Raw genomic sequence first — 19,707 nt, forward strand, 5'->3', positions numbered from 1 at the left:
AACCCTCCCCATAAGTACGGATGCTTATCCTCGTTGATCATTTGCCCTTCCCGATGGATCCTCCCCTACGGCAATAGTACGCGCAGCGAGCAGAAATCTGGAAACCCCTGATCGAGCCATCGCTGGTATTCTCCTTTTTGTGCATTCAAACTTCGTGCAGTTAACTACTAGTACTAGTATCTGGTTGTCAATTACGCAGTACCTACCGTACCGTACTGTGCAGCTCAGTGCGTTCGTCTGATCTCAACACGCTCTTTCGCCACGCTGTTCCGGTTGCTCATACATAAGTCCATGCTCACCGTTTAAAATTCTCCCTCCCTTCCGTCTTTTCTGTCTTCCTTCATCTATCTATCCCTTGTATGCACTTCCGCGCAGATACCGGTGAGTGAACCCTAAATGGGAGCCAAGCCCTCCCAGTTATCCCTGAACATCTCCCTCCCGTTTTGCCGTCTACGCAGTGGTCTAACTGGCTGCCGCACAGGAAGCGCCACATCGATGTGATAGCCTTCGGCATCACCCAACCCGAAGAAGGCTCGCGGTCCTGCCCAGTCTTGAACTTTCAGCGCAGGTGCCCGAGTTTGGACACGACATGCACTCCCAAGGCCGCTACCACCACCGCCGCTCAACGCCCAGCTCTAGCTCCGTTCACGACCTTCCCAGGCTCCTACTCCCGCGGCAGCCCTGGGTCAGGATTGTTCGTCACCTCCTCCCTAGCTTCGTCTCCGACTACATCTTCCCCGAACACCGAACGACATGGCGACTGCACCCGACGTCCTACCTCGACGGCCTGCGCGGCATCGCAGCCATCATCGTCTTTTTCTGTCATTACACAGAGAACAACTTTGGCGCGCTGACACCGTCGTACGGCATCGACCCCAAGAAGCCGTCGAGTTGGCTTCAGCTTCCCTACGCGCGCATCATTTTCTCCGGACGGCCCATGGTGCACATCTTCTTCGTCGTTTCCGGCTTCGCGCTGAGCTACAAGCCCGTCAAGGCGCTGCATGCACGTGATACGGAAAAGTGCTATGCCGCGCTGGCGTCATCTGCCTTCAGAAGGCCCTTCCGGCTCTTCGGACCCTGCATCGTCTCGACCTTTCTCATCATGTGCCTGCGCCAGATGGAGTATCTGAAACCGGCCAAGGAGACGTGGAGGGAGGAGCTCTGGAAGTGGAAGGGCGCCATATTTCACGAAATCGCCTGGCCGTGGTCGTGGGACAAGGATCTGCGGCCAAAGTACGATATCCACCTGTGGACGATCCCGATCGAGTTCGCGCATTCCATGCTGCTGTTCATGGTGCTGCTGATGCTGTCGCGGGTACGGTTGCGCATACGGATGGCCATGGTCTTTGCGCTGATGTTGTATTGCCTGGCATGTGGCAAATGGGCGGGGTTTGAGTTCCTGGCAGGGTTGTTCTTAGCCGAACTACACGTGTTGAAAACAGCACGGGGCAAAGAGTGGGAGCGAAATGCGGAAAGAGACGGACAGCCAGATTCGATGTCGAACTGGCTTTTCAGGACGTTTCAGCTCAGTCTGGTCGTGGGCGGGCTATTCCTCGCCGGCTGGCCTAACCAGGACGCCGACATGACTCCCGGGATCCGGTATTTCCTCGCGCAGACGCCCCTTCCGTTCGCCAAGATGGACTTTCTCGCACCGCAAAAGTTCTGGTTCGGCTTATCGGCCGTCTTCATCGTCTGGGTGGTGGGAGATATCGATTGGCTCCGGGAAATATTCGAGAGCCGTCTCGCGCAGTACTGCGGGCGGATTAGCTTCGCCGTGTACATATGCCACGGGCCGATAGAAGACCTGTTCAAGGAACGGTTGTTGGGCCGTCCGCTGATACCCGCAAAGGGCGAGTTTGGGATGGTCACCTACAGACCGGCAAAGCCGGGCACTGGCGTCAAGGGGCTCATCGGCACTGAGACAACGACGCAGCTCTTCGTAGGCTGGCTGGTAGGACTGTGTCTTCTCGGGCCGCTTGTCATCTGGGCCGCGGATTTATTTTGGCGGGCAGTCGATAATCAGCTTGTTAGCCTGGCAAGGAAGTTGGAAATGCTGTGCTTGGACGAGACAGAGCCGAGTCCCAGGAGTCAGGGGTACTCGGTCGCGGCGTAATTCTCTTTGGACACTTGACTTTGGGGTTTTGGAGTATACGGGACGTTCTTTGTGTTACCTGGACGCTGTCGCCTTATACCCAGGTTTTGGAGACTGGTATGAGTCATGACATGTGCAACCATGTCGTAGTTATCGAATTTACCTCAATCAGAGACTTGAGTCGTACTTGATCTATGCCGTCATCGTTCTCACGGATGCTGACTTTGGTCCTAGGTCTCCGCTCGGGAACTCAGCGGCTGAGGGACTAACCTCGAACCACCCAGCAAAATGAATCCGAGTGAGGAAGCGTGAGAGAGGGTGTTGGTGTCGTGTGTGGATGGAACGCTGTACATATGCAATGCATTGTCAATCTGCCCTATCAAAAGGTCGTGTGGCGCAACTGGCAGCGCGTTACTTTCCGGTTCTTAGATGGTCTCCGACTGGTAAAGGTTCTGGGTTCGAGTCCCAGCATGATCGTATCCATTTTGCTCCATGAACGGGGTCAGAGGGCGGCTCAGGGCGGGTGTGGAGGGCGCGGTGTGGAGGCGACATCACATCGCAGAACCCCAACAAACGCTCAGCCCAAGTGTCTGATCAACAAGAAGTGCCGTTTACAATATGTCTTTCGGACCCGAGAGACACTTTTTGACCGCTGGCCTCTACGGAAATATCACTGATGTGTTTTCATATTTTTCAAGAGAATTCTCCACGGTCTTCCTATCGGTGATACTATCGGAGCTCCGGAGCGGTGCTGAGCTGAGCACTCATTGCAACATCGGATGAATCTCAACCCGGACTCGGCAGGCAGTAGCGTCCCACATCCTGGGAAGCTTCATGAAAAGACACGATTCGACTGGATGAGGAGTTGTAGAATGCCAGAAAAGGAGCCAGAACCAAGGCCGAGGTGCAGTCGAGATAAGCACAGGTGTCGAGCCGGCTCCTCAGCTCAGACCGCCCCCAACCCCAGAGACGCACTGCTCTGTGTATTCATGCAGGAAACGCCATTCAGGATGAAACCCTGGTTTGTTTGGCGACAACAGCCCTGATCGATGACGAGTAGTCATGTGACCACGCGTTTCAAGATCTCTGGTTACTACTAGCTTAATGTCCTGCACGCCTCAGGCCGATGTGAGTCACGTTCTTGGACCGGACTGTGACAGTCACAGCACAGTCACAGAAATCCATTGAGGGAACCCGGCGCTATTAAAGAGAGAGAGATTGCTGTCACCAAGTTGCGTTGCTGCCTGGGGAACCTTTTCTTGTCCTTCCTCGTTACTCAGGCATCTACATCCATCGACCGCGCTTCCCATCTCTGCCTCCGTCTACACAGCATCATTCCTGGGCTAGTACCGAGCCTATTGGCTCGCTTGCACACTCTTCTGTTCTTACATGAACCTTACCCGGCATAAGCTGTCTCCGTGTTCGGCGACAGCACACGGTTAGAGAGGTATACAAAGTGCATCTATAGATGCCGCTGGAAGGCGTCTCGACCCGAGATCGACTTTCTTCACCACCCTCCTACGAGGTTGTCACTCCGAGTTTGGTCTACCTGTACGGGTCTCCAATCGTCCATTCAGAACGTCACGGTCGAGCTTTGTTAGAATTGTCTCGAAAACAAAGCGGCGAAAATGAACGCTGCTTGTGACTGCGGAGCAATAACATTCAAGACGCCGACCCCAAAGCCCCTGGCCCTCTATATCTGCCATTGTTCCACGTGCAAGAAGCAGGCCGGTTCAGCGTTTGGCACATCGGCTATCTATCCCAGGTTCCCTCTGCCGGATACTGAACTGTTGAGTTGTTACAAGTGAGTTCGCCTCGACACTCATCAGCTGTCCAAGGACTCTGACTGGACTTGTTGGTATAGACGACCGACCACTTCAGGTCATACGCTGTACTGGTAGGCGACACTCAGGAGAACTGTTCTAGTCGAAGGGCCATGATCTCTGACTCCCTCAAACAACAGTTACTTCTGCAAGCAATGCGGCACCCGGTTGATCCACACAATTCCGGTTTGTGGCAACAGTCCAGATACCCCGTCCCGTGAATGAACCACTGATTCCAAACCTCGCGTTGCAGGGCAAGAATGTGCTCTCGGTGAAGGGCGGATGTATTGAAGGTCTGGATTGGACATCGGCCATTCACATCTGGTGTGTCTCCGTGTTATCATCGATGCCACGGGATTCTGGAAGAAGCTAACCCGGGTCGCGGGCAAAAGGACCAAGTCGGCCATGGTCCCTATCCCTGAGGACTCAAAGTCCTACTCGGAAGGCCCTGGTTCCTCCGAGTACAGTGAGGAATTTGATCCACCCAGCGATGGATTGGCTGGATAACTGGTGGGAAAGAAAGACGGAGTCCTTGCCGAAGCACCGGTTTAGCTGAGCTGAGCTGAGCCTGTGGACGGCGTGCGAATACGCCAATTTCGGGATGGAGTAGTGGAGCCTGAAGGTTTGGTGTTGCATCTTTGGTGAGTGGTCAAGTCTTGGAGAGACTGCAGTGGCTTTTGCGATGGTATTTCTGGATTGTCTAGTCAGTACTATAGTCGTCGATACGGTTGCTTAGAGGTACCTTATATACAGGGGCTGAACTTTCACTCGGACGGTCAAACTTACATAGAATCAAGCATGTAAGCGACGTATCAGAGGTACGAATATTTACGTGTATTGCGATGTATTACATTGTTTGTACAATAGTACACTACAGTTCAGTACATGTTCTGACAGTACATCCAATGGACTCTGCCTGGTTTGTCCATCTTAGTGGGAAGAATGAGGCAATAAAATCCAGCTTCAACAAAGCTTGCTCGTGCAGATATTGGCACGATTGAGATCTGTAATTGAGATTGCGACGTTTGATTCGAGCTTACCTTATTCCTTATTCTAAGGGAGTGACAAGTTGACGCGCCGACAGCCGCTGTGGGTCCCGCCCCCTAACTCTTCCCCAGACTCTGAACTTCTCGTTCACGACTGGCAGATAAACGTCGCCAACACGAATCTGCTCTCATCCAGCAGCGCATTTCATGGTGCGTGTCCTGCTCGCCTATTCTTTGCGATTCTTGTTTTGCTCTTCCCCCCTTATTCTCTTCTTGGTTGTGGGCCAGGGAATGTTCTGTGTCGGAGGCAGTGCCGAGAACTCGATCGCGACTCTCTTCCTGCATCGCCAGCGTTGGCAATTAGACAGTATAATATAGACAGGGTAACCATCAACGCTACGATCCGACTGAAATTCTCAATCGATCGTCTTAACTTTAAGTCGTCGCGGGCCACCATGGGCTCTCGTGCAACCCCCCTGCGCCGCTCAAGCATGGCCTGTTTCGCTTAGACCGACCTCAGACACAAGCCGTCTGGGGTCCGTCTCATGCCCCTTTGCGGCGTGGGACACCTTACCCGCAACCCACATGCGACTTCAACTGTTGAACACTTCAACGTACTGGCAGGGTCGTGCTGCGCGACCATTATGACCGTCATCTCGCCATAACCCACTCGTCGAGACCCGCATGAGACTGTCTTCCAGACATGGTCTCCGTGGACACAGCGCGGGCGTCTAGAACGTCTTGGACCTTTGATACGATTGCTCCATCGGAGGTGACATCGATGGGGACTGAGGACAAGGTCTTTCTTTCGGATATGTCCCTGCCAAGGATCGCTGAAGATGTTTCTATCTCATTTTGCCCCCCTTATCCTCATTCGTGGCCGTCCTCTTCCATATGACATGATCCGATCTGTTTTTCCTCGTTTCGTGTGCCTTTGATCTTCCTCAACCACGTTCTTTCCAGGTGTTCCCTTCCTCTCCCTCCTTGGCCGGCGTCGACGCATCGGCACCACAAGCGTCTTTCTTTGGATCCGGATACAGCAGTGCTGATTTCTTTTCGTCTCCACGCCCGGCGCCCCCTCGGAATCGATCGTAGAGACGCTTCGTCATTCTCGCCTCTAATTCAACCAGTGACCCCAGTTCAAGCACGTCATCCGACGACTACGCCTAGTCTTGCTTTAATTCGAAGTATTTCCGGGATTGATCGAGCGAAACTTTGAGTGACGGCTGGCCTGTTACCATTCAGTCATTTCTGGTCCTGACGGCGCTGGACCCTGAGTCAGGATGAAGTCACATATGCCATCTCTAGCAGTAATGCTGGGCGCTTTGTCGCTCGCCCAGGTAAGCGATGTAAATACCTTCGTTGACACAAACAAATAGCTTACTTTGTTTCCAGGCTGCTGCATACGAGAGGCGGCAAGAACAGGCGACGAGCAGCCAAAATATTGCCTCCGGGTTCTTAAACATCATCAACCGTATCGGTGGTGCGCAGACCGTCACCGAAACTGTACGGCAAACCATCACGGTCGGGGGAGCTGGTGCGGTGGGTGGCTTCACGAATGCCACGGGGGTAGTGACCGTAACTGTCACAGCGGCGGCATCCACTGTCACGTTGTGCCCGCCAGGTCAAGCAGGAGGAGCTGTGGATGTTCAGACGAGTGCCTCAGTGTCAACGGCCCCCGGCGGAGTGGCCGGTTCAACACTTCCCGGCGCTCATGGTGGTGTGGGTGTCTCGACAATTCCGGTCCCGGCCGATGCGATAAAAACCAGCGCCGTTGGGAGTCAGCCCGCGGTCTCGCGGCCACCCGTCTCTCAACCTGCCGCTTCTCAGCCCGCCGTTTCGGATCCAGCTGCCTCGCAGCCCACAGCCTCTCAGCCACCCACTTCTTCCGAAGCCGCTACGAGTGCGTCCCTCGCGCCGCTGCCCAGTCAAGGAGAGACAAGCCAGTCTGGGCTGGTGCCACCCCCTGGACCATCGACGGCTACGTCGGAATCAACCATTGCGTCTGAACCCACCGCTACATCCGAGTCTGCCACGACTATTTCTGAAACAGCCGCATCGTCTGCGACGTCCGTTGTTGCGTCGACGTCTCTCGAAACGCAGAGCGGTGCTGCAGATTCCACGTCACTGCCTATCGTCGGCGCTCCTGTTTCTGACGGCTCGGCTGCGACGTCAGCATCTACGCCTACTGCTCTCCCGACCCTGGCCAGCTCCCTCAGCAACACAGTGATCCTTCCCAGCACTGGCGATGCTGCCGCGCCGACTCCTGTCTCTATTCCTGGCGCCTTCGGCGGTATCGCTGGCATGATCCCAATCTCCTCGGCGGGCACGCCGGCCCCAACGACACCCGCAGTTGCCAACAACGCCGCCAACGCTGGCCCCACGATCGACCTCTCTAGCTTAACGCTGACGAGCAAGCTCAACCTGGGGAATCTGGCCCCGACTCCTCCCGCCCGCTTTTAGACTCTGGGCGAGCAAAAGTAACAAAATAAAAAGGAAGAAAGAGACGAGATGTGTATCCATATAAAGCTTATATACCCTTTCATTGTTCTCATGGTTAGATACCATATCGGTTGCTGCTGGCAGCCGTGTTGTTGTTTGTATTCAGTATCTTGTTGTCTGTGCGAAGACCGCGAGCTTTTTCTTTCAGTTAATGCATATATCATTCCTTGCGCCCTACAGAGGTGAGCAAGGCATTCTTTTCTCTTTAGACCTAAAGAAGCAAGAAGGAGCAAGTCTCCTCTGTTTTGCCCAGTAACCGTCTAAAGGGGTATCATGAGGCCAACCCAGATTAGGTACCCAGCCGGTAACGTGTGGCAGAAAGGACATGTGGACCTTATGCATGTACGTTAGGTAGCTCCAGTGATCCGGCGCTCTCTTAGGCGTTCGCCTGCGCAGCCTCCTTCCTCATTTTCTTCGCTTGCTTCTTGCTCAAACCTCCCTGCTGTCCACCGTCGCCATTCTTCCGCTTTTGTCCTTGCTGCTGCTGCTGTTGTTGCTGCTGCTTATTATTTTTCTTCGTTGCCTTCACCCCTTCTCCATCCCCTTCCTCCTCGCCATCCCCGCGGCCACCAACGTCCCCGCCCTCGGCAGTCTTCACGATATCCACAACCCCCCTAAACCCCCGCCTCCTAATCCCCTCATTGACCACCACAGCCCTCGCCCCTTCCCCAAGCGCCGCAAAGCCCTTCTCCGGCCCCAGCCCCCACACAGCCAACAAGTTCACCACATCCGCGGGCCCCCTCAGCCCCAGCGCCCCGCGCGCCTCGCTGCTGAGCACGATCCCCCTCCCTTTAGTCGCCCGAAGAAGCGCTTGCACGTTCCCAATGAAATTAGCCCGCCGCCTCGCCGCCTCGGGACCCCCAGCACTGCCATTCCCATTACCACCACCGCCACCGAGCGCCTGCGCGTAGCAGATCTCGAACCGCACGCCCCGCTGCACGGCCGCCATGGCCGTGCGGTGGTGGACGTGCCAGCCCAGGTGGGAAGCCAGGTCCAGCGACACCAGCGCGGGGGCCTCGCTTGTGGAGAGGCATGCCCAGGAGAAGGACTTGTCGGACGTGGGCCGGAGCGCGAGCAGGTCGTACGCGCGTGCGTAGTCGGAGAGGCGGTAGTTGATTGTAGACGGGTCGGTGATGACGAGCGTTGCCCGCCGGAGGGTGGTGGGGAGCAAGGAGGAGGAGGTGGAGGAGGATGATAATGATGATCCTGCTCCTTTGCTGGTTGGCGGAAGGGCGGAGGGCGCGGTCGTGGAGAGGTTTGTTGTTGTTGTTGTTGATGATGATGTTGTTCTGGTGGTGGTCGTGGTTCTGCAGGCGCCGCCTGGGTAGGAGGGGTGTGGAGGTGTGAGTTGGGGGATTGGGTTTGTGATGGGTGTTGGTTGAGTTGGGATTGGAGCCGAAATGATGTGATTGAGGGCTACGACGTCGTAGCCTAGATATTTGGCAAACTTGAGGGTGCGCTCGAGCTCAGCGGTTGAGGTGCCTGGTGACCAGGCTATGTTAAGGTCGTAGAGCATCGTGACGTCTTATACGTTTCGATCGGCAATTCGGCATGCAGGTGAGAAAGTTCTTGTATGAGGGCTTCAAGCTCCAGGTCATAAGCCGGTGTTAATGGAGAAGAGTACGGGCCTGGCAAAATGAATTGCTATGATGGCGTGATGTTTGTCGATGAGGATGATGTCGAGATACTTATAAGTTCTCACTTCCGGCGTGGGTGAGGGCTTGATCTTGTGAAGCACTCGGAAATTCGACTTTCAAGACTGGGTGGGGCTTTGATGAGTGGGACGGCAAGACTCTACTAATACCCACATTAAAGACCAACCAATGGCATTTAAGCAAAGCGGTTCCCCAAAGACGCGCGGTCACGTGCGGCCGGCCCTACATCGTTTTTGTGGCAGGCACCATGACACTAGAATCTAGATGAGTAAGGTAAAAAGTACCTTAGTAATACTGAGCGATGTTGTTGACCCAAAAGTCTTTATTACTCTAAAACTGAGAGTCAAAGAGGCAAGAAAAAAAGGGAAAAAAGAAAGAAAAGTGAGCTTATTGATGAGTCCATTGAATACGCTGCTTGGCCAAGTTAGAAACGTACAAGAGAAGACAAATGCAGGAAACGAGAAATACCGCGCTAAAAATGCAGGGCAAAAGCAGATGGTAGCAAACGGCTCCTCAAGATCCCTGGCGTCGTCGATTGGGCCGGATGTGGGCGGGGTTGATTGTTGTTGTCATTGCGCTCGACGGCGGTGCCACATGAGGTGCGAATTGGCATCACGAACACGACGTTGAATGATGAGGCGGCCATTCTCCTCGTGGACGTTGACAATATGGGCCATGTGATGCTCGACAATGATGCGGTTGCCCTCCTCTCGCACCTTGAAGCTGACATCATCGGCCATCCCGAAGTCGAGGATGTCGGCTATGCTGGTGTCGAGGTGGATGTAGATCGCGCAGTCTGGGTCCTTGATAAAGAGCTTGCCGTTGTCTCCTTTGACGTAGGCTTGGCAAGGCCCCTCGATAATAAAGTCGACGTGGCCAATGTCGAATTCGATCACAGTGTCCTCGGGTTCATCTGGTGTGGCGGCCGCAGCCGAGTCTGCATGAAGATCTCCATTCACCCCTGTGCCATAGCGAGATTCAAGTTAGCAAAGTCACACTTGAGGTATGAATATACCCACTAGTCGCTATCCTCTCTACTTACTCTCTTCATCTCTGTCTCTGTGGTGCTGGGCATTTTGGGAGGGGCCCCCCGGACGGAGTGGCATGTCGAAATGTTGTTATTCTTCTCTGTAAACACCTGGTGAGTTAAGGGCTGGTGCCGTGATGAGCGGACCTAGGTTGGCCTTTTTGTGCTACTGCTGGAAGGGAAGCAGTACTTCAAAGAATCTTCAGTTTTGCCGTCGTTTTCCGTGCTAGATGCAACAGAAGGTGGTGATCGAGTCTAAAAACAAGCCGGACTGGTTTTCTTTAGCGGTCTGCTGCTTTATAGTATATAGTATGAATCACATCCATCCCAAGCACGGTCATACGGCGAATCATTCAGATCGCAGTTTGTAACAACCATCAGGTACAACCCTGGTCCCACGGTCCGGGTACCAGGGGAGCTCTGTAACCTTTCATTCCGAACTGTTCAGCTTTGAGTTACTGGTACCAATCAACCTAATGGCTCATTACCTGTGCTAACTATCTTAGCAACGCAATATACTTCCTCTGTGGGATGTGATGAAGCAGGACTAAGGTACCTGCCGTCTTACTAGCATACGTTGAGTTGACAATTGCTGTCGTGGACCTTAGGGTATATAGAGAATGAGACCGAAATCGTCACATCATGGAGCCTCAGAGTACATGCGGAGCTGGAAAAAGCTTTGCTGAAGGTGAAGAGAGCTGGAGTAAGGACCGGAGATTGAGAAAGGGTGTGCCACTCTCTTACTGTCTACTTACTACCTTAGGTAGCCAAGCTGCCAAAGGAGGCCGCCCTTCTTTGAAAGTCTGGACTCAGTGCCATGACACATAGGGAGTTCTTCTGTTTGCCAGTATACCTTACTCCTCGGTAGCTCCTTTGTATACAACTTACATTTGACAGCAACCCCCTATCGCCAGTCCATGGATGTTGATTCTTGAGGAAGTGTTAGGGCTGTCGCTAGCCCGCTACTTCGATGATCCTGAAGCCGTAGGGTTAGGGTATAGGCAGGTACGACCTTGGCGTGCTTGGCACCTTGCTGGTAGACCAGCAATAAGTAAGGTAGGTTCCTTATATTCCACTTTCCGTCAACGGTTGTCATTGTTCCAATCGCAGGATGATGAACTAAATCGGAAGTTCTACAGTCGCGCAGGGCTTTTAAGACGTGTCTGCTGAGGTGCAAATGGGCGTGTTTTAACCTGTCAACTGTAATACCATACCGAAACATCAAACTCCTACGTCAGCCAACCAACTCCTGTATCATCTCTTTGTGAGCTGGGGCTTTGTCCACTTGCCAATGCTTGGAGATTACGCAACACCAAATCCACGTCCTCTTCAACGCACGGCCTGCCACGAACACATCCAGTCCATCGACAACCCAACAATAGATCCTAAAGCGCACCACTTGTCCCGCGCATTCTTCCACGATCGCCTAGAACCAAGGGTTCCTGCAGCCCCAGTCAGACGCCATGTGTATCCCGATCATCTTCACTTGCGGTGAACAGACCTTCCGCAAGGACGTACCAGGATATGAGGGCCTTGTCTGCCAGTGTTACAATTGCGGCAACTACTCAGCAAGCGTCATCAAATCGCATCCATGGTTTACCTTCTGCTTCATTGTACGTTCATTCCGGTCTGGAAATGGGCCATGCGCTTGTGTCGACCAAAGAGGCACGCAGCACCGCTAACCTTTGTCGCACCGATTATTAGCCCGTGATCCCGCTCTCCATGAAGGGCTACGAAGATATCAAGTGCAGAATCTGCAACTTTGAACAGCCATTAGAACAGCGAGGGGATGTGCAGGCGCTCCGCGGGCAAGGAGGTCCGGGAGTGCACATGCAGCCGCCGGGACCGCGGCCGGGCGGTGTGCCAGGGATGCCGAAACCGAACGAGCCGATGAGATATCGATAAGTGGTAGAAGAAGGATCGAAGAGGGGGCTTATTATGGTGGAATTCAGCTGGCTCATGAGAAGAGGATGGGTGTTTACGAGGGTTAATTAATCGTTGGGCGTATGGAACGGCACGGCGTCAGGGGCGTAGGGGGCTGATTTAGTACTGGTTTCAGTTCCGGCCATGGAAGGGCCACAGAAGGCCGCTTCTTTGCTAACTATGGCCACTTGCTTTTCTGGTTTCGATGCACATATGTTCGCGATGGGAGTCTCATAGTACGTGACGTGACGATATCACTAGGATAGCTTTTGCCTGGTTCTTTGGAATGGGTCAGAAAGGAGTTACTCCGAAGTATATGAGCTACTAGCACTTTAGTATTTTCTCAGCAGAAGATGCAGAGTCTCGTCGCTTTGTCGAGGCCGCTTCCTTCCACTTTATTCACAGTTGGTGGTGTGTTGTGTGGGGCGCAGGTGTGCAGCAGCTAGAATGACGTCGCTTTACAGCAGCCTCAAATCGGGGGAATTGGTGAACATGCATGAGTCCATTGCAAACTTCCACTATTATTAACGAGTGTATGGGCTCTAACCCAGCACCGGCCACCCGGATCAAGTAGCTTGCCGACGCAGTGCAAGGGGAGTCAATTGGTGGACCCTTTGGCAGACGTGCGATTGTTTGAGCCCCGTCGACGACAATTGATTCTTCGCAGCTCGCCCGCCCAACTACTCCATCACGGCCAGTAATAGTACTGTGACAACCCCTCGATATGGCTTCTGCCAAGAGAGGTCCGTCAATGCTGGTATGTCGGGTCTAGTGTTCTCGCGACTACGACATTAGCTGACTGCGAGCTTCCAGGTGACTGATGCTCGGGAGCGCCAACCAGCACGAGGCGTGCTGCAACGAGCCCCCAGCGGCCCAGCACGGCCCAGCACCCGTTCTGTATCCGTCGACAATGTCCTGCAATACTCCTCCGATATACCGTCAGGCCAGCCAAGGGTGCCGCCACCTGGCCACCCAACATTACGCACCATGGCTATGCGCCGCACGAGCCAGGGCAAGGGCTTACCGACGCTCCCCTCAGCACGAACCGGACAACAGATTGTCCCCTCGCGAACGACAAAGATCAGCGAGAAGCTCGTGTTACTACCCGAAGCGCCGGATGAGGGGGACGAAGACGCGGAAAGCGAGGACGAGTTGGCGCGTCAGGCATCGATACTGCGGGCCGAAGATGAGGACCGACCGCTCAAGGACGAAGAGCTGGACGTGCTGAGGAAAAGAGGTGGCATCCGTGGAAAGACTTACGCAGAGCGCTTGCCCAAGGTCCAGCGCGGGGAGAAGGTGTCGCGAGTGACCGCCTACTGCACTGCCCAGGCCTACCGGCTGAAAGCCATGGCCGAGTTCCTGAAGAAGACACACGAAGCGAAGACCAAGTTATATGACGACTGCCTCTACGCGGTGTACCATCTGCCGTTACTCCAAGGCATTGACGGGTACCGGCTGAGGAGCCGACCAGTCCTGAAGACGCCAGGGACGGGGAAGACGGTACTGGACCTCGAGATCGAACGCACCGAGCGCAGGGATGAGCACATGGGTTATTGGGACGAGTATTCCTATGGCACGCATGAAATGACCGGTAGCCCCAACACTGAGCCGCCGCTTCTCCAGAAAGCCATTGGCGCTTCTGACACATTGGAGCCCTTGGAGCACTCCCCGGCAACGGACGGCAACGTCAATCTCAACCGTATGACGTTTAGCCCAAATAGCAGCCTCATACCAGACGCTAAAAACTTTGGCGAGGTGTTTATCTTTTCGTATGGGGTGGTGGTCTTCTGGAACTTCACGGAACATCAGGAGAAGGACATGCTAGCCGACATCACCTTCGCCGAGAATGAGAATGGCGTGTCGCTGTCCACACGGCCCCTCGAGGAGATAGACTTCGAGACGGAAGAGTTCCATTTCGAATACAGTCCCGATGTGAAACGGCCGCGCGTCTTCAACGACATGATCACGCTCCTCCCTCGGTCCGACCACATGGTTAAGCTCACCATCAGCCACGCCATCGCGCAGAGCACCAAGCTGTGCTTCTTCGAGGAGCGCATGTCCGAGACGATGCTGGACGCGCAGCACGTCCCCAAGCGCCTGGCGCTCACGGGCAAACTCAACATGACGCGCACGGAAATCGTCCGGATCCTCGGCCGCCTCTTCAAGAGCCGCGTCGATATCAATCTTTGTAAGGGGACTCTCCACGCATACTCTCTGCATCCCGGCTAACTAACAACGTGTACCAAAAAAAGCATCCAACATCCTCGACGTCCCCAATTTCTTTTGGGACTCCGAGCCCACGCTGCACCCGCTCTACGTCGCCATTCGCGAGTACCTCGAGATCGACCAGCGCACCAAGGTGCTCAACGAGCGCTGCCGCGTGTTCCTGGATCTAGCCGACATCCTAGCCGACAGTGTAGCCGACGCCAAGATGAGCAATATCACTTGGATCATCATCATTCTTATTATTGTGAGCATCATTGTCACGGTGGCCGAGGTCGGGTTGAGGTTTGGCATCTTGTCCAGGGAGAAGATGGGGAGGAATCCGAAAGGGGGAGAAATGGGAGGCGGAGGAGGGCCGGGGAATGTCATTGGCGGTGGCGATGATGGAGCAAAGCTTGATCTGCGCTGGTTGAGGGAGTCAAATATCTCGCTGGAGGACCTGAGGCTGTGGAGTCGGGCTTTGAACGAGAGAGAGAGGGCGGCGGTTTGCGCGGCTGAGATTGTGGGTAAGACGTTTGCAGGTGTGTGAGAAGGGGAGGGAAGTGTAATATTCGAGTCAGAAGCAGTTGGGGGTTGATAGCGCTGCACGGGATGTGCTATCTAGACTGCCAGTGCATAGCGAGGCGTTTCTGGGTTTGGCTTCACTTTCAAGTCCTTGCTCTAATCACGGGACAAATATATAATACTGTCCTCACGAGTAGGACTTTTGGTGGACTCGAGAACCGGCAGTAGGTACGTTGTGTTGCGTTCGCCTGGAGGAGTACAAACCTCCCCCTTTCGCTCCCCATTGCCTGCTTTACAGTTATGCTCTCATTCTTTTCTTTTTCTCTTCTGATTCCCCCAACAATTCTCTCTGAAGGAGATGGTTCTCTCTCCAGGCGCAGTATGTCATTGTTCATAACCCCGAACAGGACACTTGGCACCGGCTTGGTTCCTTTCCCCAAAGGCCTCCATAGTGTCCAATGAGACCGAATGTCTAGGTGCAACACCTTGTAGATCAATAATGATAGGGTGGCAAACATCCATAAATGCATATCTAATAAGCTGTTAAACACAAATAACCTGCCAAAACCAGACGCCCTCCCATGCTCCCAACCCATGCCATCCGCCATGGAGGCGGGTGAGCATTTCCAGTCTATGATAAACGAGCGATCAACATGGCTTCTGGGCAGCCAACATTCAGGATCTTAAAGAATCTTTTTACCCATACACTCCTTCCCTCCCCCACAAAGAAAAAAGAAAACAGACCTCTCCAACACAACACAACAATTACAAATGAATAACTCGAGTACATCAAAGGCCAGAATTTGACCCGGCCTGTTTTAATCAATTGAGCGCCTTCCACGTCTTAGCCAACGGGCTCCCCACCTTAGGCGCAAACTGCAAGCTCTTCCGGCGAGCGGCCATCAGCCTCATGAGGACCCGCTCATCCTTCTCCTTGCTTAGGATGCCCTCGCCCAGTTCCACAAAGGCGGTGCGCTTGGGCGGGCAGGTGCGCAGGAGCGTCTCCTCGCGGCGGTGAGCATCGTCCTCGCGCGTCAGCGGGTCGTCGCTGTCGTCGCTGGCCACGCTCGAGGGCGTCGCCGAGCCCGGGCTGATGTTGGCTACGTAGCGCGCGATGGCCTCCGGTGCCGGGGTCTTGGGAACAGGCGTCAAGGGGGCTTGCCAGTCGAGATCGGCGAGCCCATCCGCATCGCTGTCGTCATTGTGAAGAGCGTCGTGCTCAGCATCTTCCTCGTTGGACTTCTCTGGGCTGCGGATCCAGAGAGCACTCGCCCGGCGGCTGTTGTTGGGCGTGCTGGGCGCAGTCTTGCAACCGCGGGAGCTGTTGCCCACCGGGGACGGCACGAGCATGCCGTTGAGATTCGCAATAGCGCGCGGCTCCATGCTCTTGCGGCGGCGAGCGCCACCACGCGGCACAACTGCGGTGTCGATGTAATAAGGAGCTTCGTCCAGCCACTGGTTCTCTCGCTCGCAGCTGCAACTCAACGTTAGTTGTTGCTGGGAGAAAAAAAGATGGAAGATGCGGGGGAGCTCACTCTAAAACCCAGCTGACTCCGACACATTGCACCAACCCACCGCTCTCGCGCACCTTCTCGAGGGTGCGTTTCCCACCATCCTTGTAGACGACATGGGTGATCCCAACCCTCAAATCACCGCCTTGCTCGGACGAGTGGTTAGGGTTCCATGACCAGGTCTTGACACAGCGTGCGCCCATCTGAGTCAGCAGCTCGACAAAGATGCCGCTGGCGTCGGCACCCTCGCTGGTATGAACGTCTACGAACACTACCGCACCGCGGAGCAATGCCGGGTTGAGGTCACGCCGGGGTGTTCGCGCGGGGGTGCCGATCGTGGACCAGATGTCCGACTTCTGCGGGGTCTCGGGCGGAACAGACCCGGCGCGCTCCTCGGGCTGTTCCTCGACTGAGTCGGCATCGGCGCCCTTGCTCGGCGAATACGAGATGACCGTGGCGTTCCTAGTCAGCTGTTCGGTCGGTTTCTTCGCGGAGAGCTTCGAGGCGCTGTAGCTGCGCGTCTCGATCCTAGGTCGAGGAGTGGACTCATCCGCGGGCTTGACCGGGACTTTGGCGACGGTGTGGAATTCGCGGTGGATAGCGCGCTGAGGGGTGACGGGCGGGACTGCCGAAGCGCGAGCAACATGGCCGCCCGGAAGAGCGGGCTCGACGGGCATTGCGTTCTCATCGCCGTACTCTTGGCTGGGCTCGGAGAGAGTATCATCCTGGCCCTGGGTCCAAGAATCCTCGTGTTCTCGCTCCATCAGCGACATTTCCTGTGCCTCAGCCGCGAGGGCTAGGTCTTCCTCGGTAAACGGCACATCCTCTAGGATGGGGGAATCATTGTCCTCCAAGTCCGTGCTTGCTTCCTCTTCAACCTCCATAGCATCTATCGCCGCGTGCATCTGGTCCTCGAAGAATGTATTCTGCGGTGGCTCTGGAGTCGCAGCTGGCTGGTGTTTCACAATCGGAGTCTGTTCTTCACCGGCCGTCACCGTGGGCGTGGTGGTAGGTGAGGCGACATGCAGAGCGTTTTTGAGAGGGCTTGGGCCGGCAGTCCAGCCGCTGAGCTGCTCAGCGAGCGGCGTGAAACCAAACTTGCTCTCCGAATTCAGTTTCTGCAAAGTGCGTCGACGAGTCGATCGCATTGTGTTCGGAGTCCCCGCAGAGGCCGCGTTCGGAGTGGCCGGCAAGGTACTGAAAGCTGAGGTAAATTTGACTGGTCTCGCGGGCGACTCGTCATCCGACTCCGACTCAGCACCATGGTCGTGAAACGTGAGGTCCTTCTCACGCAACTCGAACATGGGATTGGCAGTCTTGGGCGGAGACGGCGGAGGAGTCGTGCTGGCAGACTCAACTGCTGGAGCATCCACCGGCTGGTCACCCAGTACGATGACTTCTTCCAGAATCTCACGGTCATCGTGCTCGTCATTCAAGTCGGCCAGCGCATCTTGAGCTTCATTCGTCTCATCTGCTCCGGCCATCGTTGTAGGAGTCAACGTTGGATCCGCGTGCCGAGGGAGGACATCCGAGAGCCGACCGGGAAAACTGAGGCGCGGCGAATCTGGAATGGCACCCCCATCATTGTGTGCGTCCGCTCCGCCCATGTCCACCGGCTCCTTCGCCTGTACGGCGCCACAGGACTCCTCGCGCGACAATGGGCTGGCGAGCAGAGTAGGCTTCGGTGCCGGTGTCTGCTGTTGAGGCGCTTCCTCTTCGACAGTTCGAGGTAAGGGCTTGATTGGGGAGATTGGCCGCTTCGCCGGAGATGACAAGAATGACAATTTGACCGGAGAAAACCCTGTCCCCGTGATGCTGTCCGCTGCAGAAGGATTCAGGTTTAGCGGCTGTCTCTTCGCAGGCGAGGCCAGAAGCCCTTTCTTGGTGGACACCTCGGAGCTCTGGGCTTCAGTCTCAGCAATGGATGCAAAGAGTAAACCGTCCACGCGTTTCGCGGGCGACTTAATGCTACCCTTCCAGGGCGACGCTGGCAGGCGCTTGGCAGGAGTGGCCAGCATCACGTTGACTGCCATCTCAGGTCTGCCAACTGTAGCCGCGCTCTCCTCGTTCTCCTTATCTGCAACAGCGGAGGGCGCCTTCGATGACTTCGCGTCACCCACGGCATGCTTGATGGGAGCCTTCTTCAGCCGCCTGACCGGCGCCTTTTCCTCCATACCAAGCTCGTCGTCAGACTCGACGCGGGCATTCATGGTCAGCTGGTTGATCTTCTTAGGACTTAGTGGCATTGGCTTCTCCTCCTTCTCGCTTGGCGCGGCCGTACTTGCAGCCGCTCTGGTGCTGCGAGCGGTCCGCGTAGAGGCAGCAGAGGCAGCCTTGCGAACCGGCTTTCCGCGCAGACCAGTGGCGGGTGTGGCTGCTGACGTTTTGGCCGATGCCTTGTTTCCTGGCTTGGTAGCAGGCGCAACATTCTCCTTTTCGGGCTCCTCAAACTTGACCGTCTTCTTCACGGCAGGCTTGGCCAGAGATCTGGAGGCGGATGTTGTCGTGCTTGTTGACAGCGCTGGGCGGCCGCGGGTCTTCTTTGTGGCAGGCTCAACGACGGCTTCGGTCTCTTCAGAGACTGTTTTCTTAGTGCGCGCCGTTCTGCTGGCCTTGACAGGCTCATCTACAACGGGTTCCGCCGTCCTCTTCTTAGGCCGTCCTCGAGTTCGATTGGCTGCTGCCGGGGCAGGCTCTGGCTCGGGCGCGGGAGCCGGCTCTTCTACAATCTCTTTCTTTGGCCGACCGCGACCACGCGTGACCTTTGTGCCAGTTGCAGGCATTTTCCTTGCCGGCGCCAGTTCGTGATCCTGCTCCTCTTCGTCACAGGGACTCTTCCTCTTAGTTGCTGTTGATGTGCGGGTGGTTGCGGCTGTGCTGCGGACAGCCTTAGCTCTGGTTGCAGCAGTGGCGGCGCGGCTAGACTTTGCGGCTGGCTCGGATGTCTTCGCCGAAGCCCGCGCGCGTGTCATCCTCTTTGGCGGTGACTGCGCATCCATCGTGGTGTAGAAATCTGGTTTCGGTTGCCGTCTCGGATAGGAATGCAATGTTGAAGAATTGGGAAGGGACTCCTGTCGATTTTCACATACGGGACCTATGATGAGCGGTGAACGAATCAGCAAAATCAGAGCATTGTTTACTCTGCAGCAGCAACGCAATGTAGAGCAGACTGGGGACGCAGAAGATGCCTGTTGTTTTGGGCACGTGCCGGTTGCCTGGGTGACAATAACTAGAGGACATCCACTGGTGATGTCAGGCGGCAGGCCGTCTAGTACTCCGTATCCGTACTACTGTGCATGAATTACCTATACCGTAAGCTCAGGGTTAGGGACATCTCCCCTAGACTTGGACATGGCACGCATGAATTTCGCAGAAACTGGTGGCTTCGCAACTCGCCTCTATCTTCAGCAACATTTCGTCTTTGCGCTGTTCAGTAGAGCTTCACGTCTTCCATGTCCAGC

The 19,707-nt window shown here is 55.3% G+C and overlaps 7 protein-coding genes and 1 non-coding gene across 8 annotated transcripts; 6 read left to right on the top strand and 2 right to left on the bottom strand.

Annotated features, from left to right (window-relative positions):
• Nucleotides 1–252: 252 nt before the first annotated feature.
• On the top strand, nucleotides 253–2,279 carry B0T15DRAFT_12006 (acyltransferase 3). Its single transcript, XM_062861615.1, has 2 exons — nucleotides 253–381; nucleotides 482–2,279. The coding sequence occupies exon 2, from the start codon at nucleotides 590–592 to the stop codon at nucleotides 2,111–2,113; it is 1,524 nt and encodes a 507-aa protein (XP_062725471.1). The 5' UTR covers nucleotides 253–381; nucleotides 482–589; the 3' UTR covers nucleotides 2,114–2,279.
• A 198-nt stretch (nucleotides 2,280–2,477) lies between these two features.
• On the top strand, nucleotides 2,478–2,569 carry B0T15DRAFT_t3. Its single transcript has one exon. It is a non-coding gene; the product is annotated as a tRNA-Arg (tRNA).
• A 1,151-nt stretch (nucleotides 2,570–3,720) lies between these two features.
• Nucleotides 3,721–4,422, top strand: B0T15DRAFT_506437 (Mss4-like protein; the record flags this gene model as incomplete). The annotated part of the gene is made up of 5 exons (XM_062867578.1): nucleotides 3,721–3,896; nucleotides 3,957–3,989; nucleotides 4,056–4,101; nucleotides 4,169–4,239; nucleotides 4,308–4,422. 5 exons carry the CDS (start codon nucleotides 3,721–3,723, stop codon nucleotides 4,420–4,422), a joined length of 441 nt encoding a protein of 146 aa, XP_062725472.1.
• Nucleotides 4,423–5,789: 1,367 nt separating this feature from the next.
• On the top strand, nucleotides 5,790–7,572 carry B0T15DRAFT_11941 (uncharacterized protein). The gene is made up of 2 exons (XM_062861607.1): nucleotides 5,790–6,241; nucleotides 6,297–7,572. Exons 1-2 carry the CDS (start codon nucleotides 6,185–6,187, stop codon nucleotides 7,362–7,364), a joined length of 1,125 nt encoding a protein of 374 aa, XP_062725473.1. The 5' UTR covers nucleotides 5,790–6,184; the 3' UTR covers nucleotides 7,365–7,572.
• Nucleotides 7,573–7,779: 207 nt separating this feature from the next.
• B0T15DRAFT_570415 (RNase P subunit p30-domain-containing protein) lies at nucleotides 7,780–9,154 on the bottom strand (the record flags this gene model as incomplete). The annotated part of the gene is made up of 1 exon (XM_062870832.1): nucleotides 7,780–9,154. The coding sequence occupies exon 1, from the start codon at nucleotides 8,917–8,919 to the stop codon at nucleotides 7,780–7,782; it is 1,140 nt and encodes a 379-aa protein (XP_062725474.1). The 5' UTR covers nucleotides 8,920–9,154.
• Nucleotides 9,155–11,166: 2,012 nt separating this feature from the next.
• B0T15DRAFT_516237 (uncharacterized protein) lies at nucleotides 11,167–12,460 on the top strand. Its single transcript, XM_062868244.1, has 2 exons — nucleotides 11,167–11,698; nucleotides 11,790–12,460. The coding sequence occupies exons 1-2, from the start codon at nucleotides 11,549–11,551 to the stop codon at nucleotides 11,988–11,990; spliced, it is 351 nt and encodes a 116-aa protein (XP_062725475.1). The 5' UTR covers nucleotides 11,167–11,548; the 3' UTR covers nucleotides 11,991–12,460.
• Nucleotides 12,461–12,508: 48 nt separating this feature from the next.
• B0T15DRAFT_497944 (uncharacterized protein) lies at nucleotides 12,509–14,995 on the top strand. The gene is made up of 3 exons (XM_062867294.1): nucleotides 12,509–12,765; nucleotides 12,822–14,196; nucleotides 14,261–14,995. Exons 1-3 carry the CDS (start codon nucleotides 12,733–12,735, stop codon nucleotides 14,758–14,760), a joined length of 1,908 nt encoding a protein of 635 aa, XP_062725476.1. The 5' UTR covers nucleotides 12,509–12,732; the 3' UTR covers nucleotides 14,761–14,995.
• Nucleotides 14,996–15,239: 244 nt separating this feature from the next.
• B0T15DRAFT_516239 (uncharacterized protein) lies at nucleotides 15,240–19,555 on the bottom strand. Its single transcript, XM_062868245.1, has 2 exons — nucleotides 16,271–19,555; nucleotides 15,240–16,209 (listed from the first exon to the last, which is right to left on the bottom strand). The coding sequence occupies exons 1-2, from the start codon at nucleotides 19,243–19,245 to the stop codon at nucleotides 15,558–15,560; spliced, it is 3,627 nt and encodes a 1,208-aa protein (XP_062725477.1). The 5' UTR covers nucleotides 19,246–19,555; the 3' UTR covers nucleotides 15,240–15,557.
• Nucleotides 19,556–19,707: the final 152 nt, after the last annotated feature.

The sequence above is a fragment of the Chaetomium strumarium genome (genome assembly GCF_033439665.1).
Source record: "Chaetomium strumarium strain CBS 333.67 chromosome Unknown B0T15scaffold_1, whole genome shotgun sequence".
NCBI lineage: Eukaryota > Fungi > Ascomycota > Sordariomycetes > Sordariales > Chaetomiaceae > Chaetomium > Chaetomium strumarium.